Source organism: Phyllostomus discolor, chromosome 6 (genome assembly GCF_004126475.2).
Source record: "Phyllostomus discolor isolate MPI-MPIP mPhyDis1 chromosome 6, mPhyDis1.pri.v3, whole genome shotgun sequence".
NCBI lineage: Eukaryota > Metazoa > Chordata > Mammalia > Chiroptera > Phyllostomidae > Phyllostomus > Phyllostomus discolor.
Window position 1 is genome coordinate 171,570,723 of NC_040908.2, and position 11,052 is coordinate 171,581,774.

Below are 11,052 nucleotides of genomic sequence, written 5' to 3' on the forward strand. Positions count from 1 at the left end.
CTGACAGGACAGGCTGGGCTCAGCGTGCGGCAGTCAGGGGGCCCACAGTCGGCCCACGGGAGGTGCTGCCCCAGAATCTGGGCAGCCGCCTCGCCCTGGCCCACGGCACAGCGTGGCCGTGGGACCCGCGGGAGGACAGCACAGACATCCACCCCAGGGGAGAAATGTGGACTGTGGGGCCGGCGGGTCTGCTCCCAGGCCAACACCCCAAAGAGTCGGGGCCTGGGCTGCCGACCACGGCCACTGTCCTCGGCCCACAGCAGTGTGAACCTGTGGGCGCTGAAGCTGCGAAGGACCCCACCCCCACCCCGGACCTGGCCCCACAAGGTCTGTGTGAGCTGGTCCTCCACACCGACTCCCCAAACTGGGTGGCGGCATCTCAGGAGGGCGGGAAGGCCCCGCCTGAGTCCATACAGAGGCTGTCGCGGTCGGGGTGTGGGGAGCCTTGGCAGCGGCGGCCCCACGCGGGCCTGGCGGCGGGAGTGGGGGCGCTTGGATGACACAGCCAGCACCCCATCCCCACAGCCTGCTCCTGACATCCTCACTAAACCATCTGTTTCCTTTTTTTGAAGATAATCTTCTGAGGTCTCAGAAAAACTTGAAAATGGCCATAACGAGACCCCCACAGTGAGGCTCTGCCGGCTCTCTGGGGACCACGTGCCTGAGCTGGGGACGACGCCCCAGGTCAGAGCACAGTGCCCCGGGGCAGCACCACCCGCCCCACACCCCTGGAGGCCTGGCTCCTCAGACACAGGGCCCCTGCCCTGCGCCCCTCGCCCGTGGCTCTGAGCCCACGGGGACGCAGCCACGCACGCCGAATGTGGTCAGAGGTTCCAGACTGGAGCGTCCCAGCCGCCTGCACGCTGTCCTTAGGGTGGACGCCGGGCTGCAGACCCACACCCCGACCCGGGTCTGAGGCAGGGACCCAGCAGCTGTGACGAGGCCCCACCTGGGGCTGGCGACAGTGCCAGTCACAGACCCGCTGTGGCGACCTCCGCCAAGGAAAAAAGTAACATATAATGTTAAAATTAAAAATAAGACAAAGGCAGTCTGCCTATCCAATCCGATTAAGTACATGCTCAGCAGATCTCCCTGCGAAGATGGAACCCAGGGCCCCTGTTTGTTCACCTGGGAGGGGCCCCTTGCGGGACCTGGGGCAGAGCGACACTGGGTCCACCCTGCAGAATGGGGCCCATAAACGTCTATCAGACACTCCTTTCCTCAGTACTCCCGGGCACCACCCTGCCACGCCCTCTTCCAACCATGTTTGTTGACAAGGTCTGAACGTGGAAAGAGGGCATTCAAGGAATCCATCTTCCTGGAAGAGAGCGTGGCATACAAAGGGGGGCGGTAATTTTTCTGGGGGTTGCTTTTAATAATTTCCTTGCTAATATCAATCAGGGTCTTACTTTGTACCCTGATTCCCATAAGAACAGAACATGAGAAGAAAGAGGCTCGAAAAGAGTCAATGATTGATTTTGAGGGAAATTCTGAAGGGACAACTAGTTCTCCCTAGACTATTGAATCATGCCCAGATTGTTTTAAATAAAGTGTTTATAAACCTGAGTAAGAAATTATCCCCGGTTGTTCCCATATAAGAATTCATAAATCAGTTACAATAGGTTGAATTATTGGTGGACTTTCCCACGCCTGTTCCTTACCCATAGATACAAAGATCTTTCTAGAAAACAAGAAAAAACTATATAGACCCTTACCCACAGCCCAGGGATACCCCTGGGTAGCATATTAGATTATTGGCAAAATTGTGGTATCCCCCAAAAGGAGCTAATGGTCTCCAGAGGGTTCCAGATCTCCCATTGCCTTATACAGGAGCATATAATGAGGGTGGCATTAGAATGGTCAATAAGGATGGAGTCCAAGTGCCTTATAATAATCTAAATTTCATGGAAAGGCTAGCTCGAAGCAGACCTCCCTGGTGTTTATTAACTAAGAAATAAAAAGAGTTTACTGTAGCTGAATTTCCTGCTTATCTCTCCTTACCTGTTTGTTTTGGAGATTAAAAGGTGGTGGGATTGTCAGCTATCTGTATCTCAGGTTTATTGATTTGCATAATTCCAATGAAGTTGTATAAAATAATTTCTTGACCAGAGAATAAAATCCCCTCTAATGAAATAGCCCCTGAATGTCTAAAAGTTGTTGAAGTAACAGCCCCGCCTTTACCTTGAATAGGAATATGTATCAAATAGAATTAGACAGGCAAAGAAATAAGAAAAGCTGGTTAACTATTATAAATTAAGCACGTAGAAACAGTTACCAGGGAGTTAGAGTCCATGGTGCATAGAGAAATATTTTAGACAGAAAAGATAAATAGGTAAGTTAGACATCACAAAGGCCTTATAATAAATTTCCTATAACCTCTGTTCAATTTAGCGTATCCTTTTGCCCCATGACAAATTCTGAGAATTTTAATAAACAATAAGACATTCAAACTCTGTACGTACAGCTATTTCTAATTGTCTGATTTATGGCTCTCGTGGTTATAATAATCTTTGTTTAATATAATTGAATCTATGGGAATTTTTGTATTTTTCCTGGTTACCTTTGTATTAATGTTTTTTTTCTGCTTTACCTAATTGCAAATGTCAATCACTGCTAAAAATGAAAGTATAAAAACCTGCTTGTACTTGCAATAAACAGAACAGAGCATCACTGTCCTCTGAGGTGTGTTGCCGTCTGTCTCCCATCGCCGACACCTTACCCACCTTCCAGGAGACCCTGGACCTAGCTGCAGCTGGACCGCGGCACCACCCCATTTACCAATGCACAAACTGCAGGAAATAGACACTTCCGAGAAATCAGAACTACCCCGGAGAGGGAGGGGCCCCGAGCTCTGTCCCAGCACATAAAACCACCCTGCTCTGGGCTCTGCTTCAGGAAGCTTCTACCTATTTCACTTGAGACCTCACCGGCTCCTCAGATCCAGAGATGATCAAGAGGGACCAGGAGATGGCGAACTGGGGGACTCCCCAGGGCCCAGGACCCGTGGTGTCCACCGTGGTCAACATCCAGCCTGAGATGGCCGTGCCCGACCACATTGTCTGGTCCCTGTTCAACACGATCTACTTCAACATCTGCTGCCTGGGCTTCGTGGCATTAGCCTACTCCGTGAAGGTGGGTGCGTGTGGGCCCCCTCCCAGGGATCCTCCTGCCCACAGGGCCCTGGGGACTGTGGACTCACAGCAGGAGCAGTTTCCTGAGTGTGTGTGGGTGTGGGTCAGGTGGGGGCTCCTTCCCTGGGAGAGTCTGAGGGGGCTACACGGACACGCTGCCTTTGGGAGGGTCTGCACCGTGTCCAGGGGCCTCTCCTTTCCATCCCAGTTGGAGAAATCAGGCCCTTCACACACCAGACCCAGACCTCACGTCTGGTCCAGAAAAATGAAAACCCCAGAGACCCTGACCCCTGGTGGGATGTGGCCAGCAGAGGGGCCAGGGCAGGGGGAGGAGGTGCCCTGGGAAACCTGGAAAGGCTGAGGGGCTCTGAGGGAGGGACCCCCTGGCCCTGACCTGCTCAGGCTCCAGGGAACAGGCAGAGGAGGGTCCTGATGTGGCTGAAGGGCAGGGGGAGGGCTCTGGGCAGGGACCAGCAGGGCAGGACCTGAGTCACAGCCGCTGGCTCTCCCCAGCTCCGCTCCAGGCCCCGCTGACCGTCTCTCCTCCCCCAGTCCAGGGACCGGAAGATGGTGAACGACATGATTGGGGCCCAGAGCTACGCGTCCACCGCCAAGTGCCTGAACATCGCAGCCCTGGTCCTGGGCATCCTTGTGATCGTAGTGGGCATTGTTGTGGTGGTGTTGCAGGCAGTCACCATTGCAGCAGCGGTGGCCAGGCAGAACCACAGAGGCTACTCCTAGGTGCTGCCCTTGGCCGGGGCACCACGTCCTCCCCACCCCTCCCGGCCCTGCCCCCGCCGCCCACCCCTCCACACAGCGCTGTGCACGGACGAAGCTGTCCCACTGAACCCAATAAAGTGCCCTTGGATGTGATGATGCCGATATTTCCTGGGCCGCTGCCCCTGCTGAGTGCCCAGCCTGCCCCTGAGACTGAGCCCACCACCCACGCCCTGGCCCACCTGCTTGCTGCTCTGAGGGGGGCCCAGCTCTTTCTCAGATGTCCTTGGTTTCTGGTCTCCCGCTGGGAGCAGCAGCTGGGACAGGGCCCCAGGGAGGGGCTTGGTCCTTCCCCGTATCTGAGCCCTGATCTGAGGGGGGTTGGGTCCCGTTCACCCTGGGCCCTGAGGACAAGCCTCCCTGACCCCGGGCTGGCTGGGAGCAGGGGTGAGTGCTACAGACTGGTGCCCTGGGAGGCCATGGTGGTTGCAGGTCCCGTGCAGGGTGGAGCCCGGCCCCACAGCCCCTCCTGGGTGGTCCCGCCATGGCTGTGCTTCCCCCAGCCAGCAGCTCTGTCTGTGCTCCCCCTCAGGGGACAGCAGCACAGGTGTGCTGGCACCAGGGAGGGACGGAGCAGGCAGCCCTGACGGACAGAAACCCTGAGAGGAAGGACCAAATCCTCCCACCAAACAGGCTGGGCCTGCTGGCTGGAGCCTCTGCCAGTGCCCGGGAAGGGCCCCCCAGCCTCTGGGGACCCCCAGGCGTGGGGTGGGAGCTTTTTCCAGGGCCCCTGATGCACATGGGGCCTGGGGCTGTCCTCAGCTTGACCCGTTCCCTGCCTGCAGACCCTGCAGCCACCACGGAGAGGCTGAGGAAGTCGGGGGGCCACAGGCTGGTGTGTGGGGGGTGAACCCGTCTCCCCATGAACCTTGCCCTTTGGGGACCTGGGTTTGTCTGGGCTCCAGCTGTGGGGTGAGGTCAGTCCTGCTAGCTGTGGCCTGGGGGGCAGCCCCTCTCCCCCCTGTGGTCTTGTTGGGTCCTGGCGCACACACACTAGGAAGATCCTGACCCTGGCCCCCTTCCCCCCACACCCTGTTCCAGCCCGTGTGGAGCCCCGAGACCGCGGCCTAAAGAGGGCTGTGCTGTGTCTGCCATAGGCCTTGCCTATCAGGAGGGCGCCCCTTCCCCAGGGGTCCCACGACTGAGCAGGAGGGGGTCAGGCCCAGGGAAGGACAAGGGAGGACAAGGGAGGGGCGCCCTCACGTGACTGCGACCCCGTCCCTCCCCCTCCCCCCGGGGTTGGTAGTACGTCTTCTACGGGGCACCGGTCAGGAGGTGCACCCAGCACTGCAGCGGCCCGCGTCTGAGCGGCGGCGACTTGGGACAAAGGCGCCGCTAGGCCGGACACCTTCTGGGGCGGCCCGCAGACCAGCCGAGCTCCGGAGCTTTGGGAAAATTGCGCGGGCGCCTGCGGCTTCACGCAGGCGCAGTGCAGGCCCGTCCGAAGGGGCCGAGTGCCGTCCGTTGGGCTCCCCACGGCTCAGCCCACAGCCCCGAGTCCTGGGAGCCGCCCCAGCATCTCCGCCTGGAATGTGGGTGGACGAGGGTCACCTTCACCCAGGTGGGCGTTTCCAGGATGGTAGGTGGGGTGGTCTCCAGCCTGGGTTCACAGGGTTGTGGGACCCGAAGGTGGGCCAGAAGGGGCGGGGCCTAGCCTGCGGGCGAACAGAAATGGGCGGTGCACGCGTGTGGGCGGGGCCAGACCTAGGGGAGGGATTCACTGGTGTCCCTGCGGGGCTCTCCTCCCCCCTCCCCTCCCCTCCCGGGAGCCCCTCCCCACGTCTATGCCAGTGTTTTCGGGACACAGGGAGGCTGGTCTGCCAGCGTGCCCTGTGCAGGACCATCTTCCCTGGCCTGACCCCTCTCCTGCTCAGACGTGGGACCGCCGGGGACAGCCTGAGATCCTATGGCTGATCCTCAGGTCCCCAGCCGGCCAGGCCCCGGAGCGTTAGTGCGCTGCGGTTGCGGGCAGAAGGGAGGTGGGGTTGAGGGTGTGCAGCGTCCACAGCTGGGGCCCTGCGCACAGGGAGGAAGTGGCAGTCCGGGCGGGCCCAGCTCCCAACCCTGCTGTCCCACTGCTTGTGGGCTGGGTCTGCCCTGGCTACCCCTTAGTGCCCGACATCTGGAAGCCTTGAGAGAACCAGGTTCGGAGCCGACTTCCAGTTCAGGGGGCTTTCGTCCAGGTCGGGGCTGGGTTTGTCTTCCACCTGAAGAGCAGGGAAACCCAGGGCTGTCTTGCCAGGTGACCTGTGGACTCCCGGAGTCACGCGCCCTGCTGCCTTCTGGGGCTGATGGGGGTGTTCAGGGCTGAGGGTGCTCTGGACCAGGGCCTCTGTGCCTCAAATGCTCCCATCCTGGGTCGGGGCTCAGACCTCTGGGAAGGAGGGACCCCACCCCTAAGTTTTCCCTTTGTTGCCCCAGCTGGGGTCCAGGCGCAGGTAAGGCCTGAGGAGAAGCTCCACCCACTGCCAGGGCAGCAAGCAGGTGGCACCGGGTGTGGGGTGGGCTCAGGCTTAGGGACAGGCTGGGACTCTCACGGGACCCCTCCCCAGGTGAGAGCACAACGTTGTCAGGTGCATGTCCTTTATTGCATTCGGTCGGGGACGCACGTGCACATGAACAGCTGTGAAGAGGTGACCGCCTCAGGCTATGGGCAGCCAGCAGAAGCCTCCTAACTCTTCGTGACGTTGTAACAACTGTCCTGAATAGTTACTGCCGGGTAGTTGCCTTAATTACAATTAAGATGATGAACAGAATGAGACCACAGACCCCGGCCGCAATGTTCAGTTTCTTGGCGGTGGACGCGTAGCTCTGGGCCCCAGCCATGTCATGCACCCTCTTCCGGTCCCTGGCCTGGGGGAGGAGAGACGGTCAGGGGGGCCTGGAGCGGAGCTGGGGAGAGCCAGCGGCTGTGACTCAGGTCCTGCCCTTCTGGTCCCTGCCCAGAGCCCTCCCCCTGCCCTTCAGCCAGATCAGGACCCTCCTCTGCCTGTTCCCTGGAGCCTGAGCAGGTCAGGGCCAGGGGGTCCCTCCCTCAGAGCCTCTCAGCCTTTCCCGGGTCCCGGGGCACCTCTTCCCCCTGCCCTGCGGCCCCTCTGCTGGCCACATCCCACAGGCGGTCAGGGTGTGGGAACCACTTTATTCTTACTGAGAGAGCTAATTTCTGGCATGGTCAGTAGGGAATTACTTGGAGTCCTGGGGACCAGGGCTGACCCTGCCACCCCCATGTCCCCAGTACAGACTCTCTGTGACTTGTACGGGCACATGTGCACACACCCAAGGGCTCCCCACCCCGGAGCCCTGTGGGCAGGAGGACCCCTGGGGGGGCCCACACACACCCACTCACCTTTATGGAGTAGGAGAATGCCACCAAGCCCAGGCAGAAGACATTGAAGTAGATGGAGCTGAGCAGGGACCAGATGATGTGGTCAGGCACAGCGGGCTCTGTCTGGATGTTGACCACGGTGGACACCACGGGTCCTGGGCCCTGGTCCGCCCCTGTGATGACCACCTCGTGTTCCTCCTTGATCATCTCTGGCTCTGGGGAGCAGGTGTGGTCTCAAGGGAAGAAGCTGGAAGCTTCCTGAAGCGGAGCCCTGAGCAGTGTGGTTTTAGGTGCTGGGACAGAGCTCGAGGCCCCTCCCTTTCCGGGGTAGTTCTGATTTCTCAGGAGTGTCTATTTCCTAGGGTTTTCAAAATTGTTGATTTCACTGGGTACGAGAAGGCGGAAAAACCCACGAGTGTCAGCTGACAGGAGAACAGAGTGCAGGGCAGCCTGCAGGGTAACGGCTGCTTCCTGCCCCTTCACTCAGGATGGCTCTTGTGGCTCCTTCGGGGCTGCGGTGGGTCCTGGGGCTTTCTCCTGCCCGGAGGCCCCCCTTCCTGCCCCCTCCCCAGTCCCCATGCAGGGCCCCTGCAAGTGGTCACACAGACCCCCTCCAGCCCAGGGGCAGCCCGGCCCCCACAGCTCACCCCTCCTCTGCTGTCACAGGTCCCCCTCTGACGTCCAGGCTCCAGGTGGCATTGGGTGCCTCGTGGGTGCAGCCCAGGAACCAGCCCCTGTGGCCTGTCCCCCCAGGGGGTCAGCAGGGTCCCCGTGACCGAGGACACGTGTGGACACCAGGAGGCAGCTGTGGTGGGACGGGGCATTTGGCGATGGCCTGGAAGCGCAGGCCGGCAGGCTGTGCAAGCCCCTGTCTGCTCCGCCCTGCTGCCCCTCAGTGGAGCCCAGGTGCGGGGGGTGGTCACAGGACCAGCTGGAGGGGGCAGGACGAGTCCTGATCTGGCCGGGACCCCTTCTCCGGGAGAGGGCGGTGCCTTGCAGGAGCCGGACGCTGCTCCGTGGGGATGGGAGGGTGGAGTTGTGCTGGTCGCCGTCCGCAGGTCTCTCCTGCGTGGAGGAGGGAGCGGGCTGCTGGTGGCCCGGGCCTGGATTGCCCCTCGGGACCCTGGCCCTCACCCTGCAGCCCAGCTGGGTCAAGGCTCCAGACCCCCACCCCGGCAACCCAGGGCTCCCTGGGGGCCCAGAGCCTGGGGTCTCCAGCGCCGGGCCCTCCTGCAGCTTCTGGGCTGTGGTCCCGTGAGCATCTGCTCTGTGTCCCCTCCCAGGTGTCAGCTGCCGCCTGTCCCCAGGTGACGCCGTCCTGTGGCAGGAGCCGGCGTGGCTCTGAGTTCCCCTGGACCGGCCCAGCAGAGGCTGCCCCGAGTGGGGGAGCCACGGGGCACTGGCAGCCCTGGTGTGGAGAGCGAGCTGCACCCTGCTGGGCCTCGTCTGGGGAGACCTCCCGGGGGCTGGGACAGAGCTGCCAGCGTCCTGCTGGGCCGCAGGCGCCATCCTGCCTGGCCCTGGTCGGTCATCGCGTGCTTCTGTCTGCATCTCAGTTAGGTTCTGCACTCTCACACGCGTGGAACCGTGTGAGGTGCGGTGCTTTGTGACTGGCTCGTGGGGTGTGGAAGGACGTTTTCGGTGCCCCACGCTGGGCGCCTGTATCAGTGCTTCTTTCCTTTTCGTGGCCAATACGCACCCGTCACGTGGGATGTCAGTGTTTTCATCAGCGGCACCTTCGGGGACGTCTGAGCTGTTTCCGCCGTTCGTCTGCCCCTCCTCGGGTGGCCTGCCTGTGCGCAGTTTTGTGTGAGCAGGCGTCACCACTCGAGGGGTGGATTCGGGGCCTCCTGGGTGTCTGTGTTCAGTCTTTCCAGAACTGCTACACGGTTTTCCTCGGCGCTGACGCAGCTCCTCAGCCCTGGTCCTTGGGCCCATTCAGGAGCCCCATGGGTGTGGCCGGGCTGTGGGGACAGGGGCCCACCGCCCGGGCGTAGGCCCCACTTCCTCCCGAACCTGCCCTGGCCTTGGCTGTTCCCTTTCCCCCGAGGTGACCCGGGACAGCTCTGGGGCCGCAGGGGCTGTTTCCCTCTCTGCCGCTGGCTGTGCGCTTTGGCGAGGCCAGGCCTTTGCTAAGAAGAGCAAAGCACCTTTGGGTCCTTCCATTCCTTTCCCCGCCGGATCGCCGCGCTTCGAGAGCCTGCTGGGCTCTCGGAGATAAAACTGGCGGACAGAAGTGTGGGGCGCCCTCAAGCGGGACCCCAGCAGCTCCAGGCCCTGGGGTCAGTCTCCACCCCGGTCCCCGCACGGAGCCTGTGCGGTGGGCCCCGCCCCCTCGGCCGTGGCTCCGCCCCTTCTGGGTTTGTAGTTGGCGTCCTCTCGACCTCACTTCTCTGACGGAGCTCACGGGAGGGGGTGGCGTTTGGCGTCTCCATCTTTTTTCTTGTTGTAAGGAGGGGAGTCGCAACTTCCAGCAACTGTACGGGAGACCAGGAGTTTGTATCCAATTTAATTTTTAAAAAGATTTCACTTATGTATTTTTTGAGAGAGGGGAAGGGAGGGAGAAAGAGAGGAGGAGAAACAGGGACGTGCACCAGTTGCCTCTCACGCGCGCCCCCTAGCGGGGACCTGGCCTGCGACCCGGGCATGGGCCCTGACTGGGAATCGAACCAGCGACCCTTTGGAAACTGAGCCACACCATCCAGGACTCGTTTGTTTTGTTAAGTGATTCATTTCTTTTTATTCATATTCTCTATCTTAAGTGGTGTTCTCCTCATAGCCTCCTTTCTTGTGTGAGCACGCCTCTAACGGCTGGTTCGAATTCTCCCTCCTGCGGGAGCCGACAGGCAATCGCGCTCCCACGCAGACTGTGCGGCTGGCTCTCTTCTGCGGGAGGGTCCTGCGAGTAGGTTTCTCCGCGCCTCCCAAGTTTCTGGTGGAAACCACACATTGTAGATGGTGTGTGTCGTCACTGTGGGCACCAGGCTCTCCCTCTCGGGGCGTGCGGTCGCTGTTTGTGAATGTGTTCAGCGACCGTGGGGTCGTTTTGTCAGCGCCGGGGCGGGGGCGCGGGTGTGCAGACGGCCTCGGGCCGCTCACCCGCTAACTGCGCGGGTCGCTGCACGCCCCCGCGGCCCCCTGGCGCAGCGGCCGCTCCGCGTGCGGACTCCCTGAGGTCCTGGCTCCTTGGAAGGAGTCGCTTCTGATGTGAGGGCCGACAGCTCTTCCGACCCCCGGCGGGCTCATGCCCACGGCTCACTCCTCCCGGCGCTCCCTCCGCGTCGCGTCCGCGAGACTCCTCCTCCCGATGGCCTTGCCCGCAGCCTCCGCTGGTCCGGGCTTCCTGCTCTGTCGCGAATGCAGCTGGTTCCCTTGGGAAGAGGTGGGGAGCCATCTGCTTGGCAGGCAGCCGGACCCCTCTGCGGGGACCTCTGCCCAGTGCTCTGCGGCTGCAGGGGGGGCCGTGGCAAGCTTCTCCACGAGCGGCCCGGCAGTCGGAGCCCGCAGGGGAGGAGGGCAGCCTGGAGTCCTCCCAGCCCACCTTTGCTGGCGTGGAGAGCCACCAAGCCATGAGCCGAAGCCTGGACGGCCAGGCCTGTCCGTGGGAGGCAGAGCCTCTATTCTGGGAGCAGGGGCCCCTCGGAACCACAGCCACCTGGGCCCGGGCCCCGGCCCGGCCTCGGCCTCGGCCTCAGGAGCAGAACTGGGAACTGGGAGAGGCAGCCCAGCTGCAGCCACACCCTCCCGCAGCGGCTCCGGGCCAGCTCTCAGCGCTCCCTGGGAGCGGGCAGCGCTGGCGGGAGGCTGACTGGTCCCAGG

The 11,052-nt window shown here is 61.5% G+C and overlaps 2 protein-coding genes across 2 annotated transcripts; one reads left to right on the plus strand and one right to left on the minus strand.

Annotated features, from left to right (window-relative positions):
* The first annotated feature begins 2,798 nt into the window (after window positions 1–2,798).
* LOC114499173 (interferon-induced transmembrane protein 2-like) lies at window positions 2,799–3,933 on the plus strand. The gene is made up of 2 exons (XM_028515108.2): window positions 2,799–3,132; window positions 3,684–3,933. Exons 1-2 carry the CDS (start codon window positions 2,947–2,949, stop codon window positions 3,870–3,872), a joined length of 375 nt encoding a protein of 124 aa, XP_028370909.1. The 5' UTR covers window positions 2,799–2,946; the 3' UTR covers window positions 3,873–3,933.
* Window positions 3,934–6,477: 2,544 nt separating this feature from the next.
* LOC114499172 (interferon-induced transmembrane protein 3-like) lies at window positions 6,478–7,760 on the minus strand. Its single transcript, XM_028515107.2, has 2 exons — window positions 7,255–7,760; window positions 6,478–6,761 (listed from the first exon to the last, which is right to left on the minus strand). The coding sequence occupies exons 1-2, from the start codon at window positions 7,438–7,440 to the stop codon at window positions 6,618–6,620; spliced, it is 330 nt and encodes a 109-aa protein (XP_028370908.1). The 5' UTR covers window positions 7,441–7,760; the 3' UTR covers window positions 6,478–6,617.
* Between the last annotated feature and the right edge of the window lie 3,292 nt (window positions 7,761–11,052).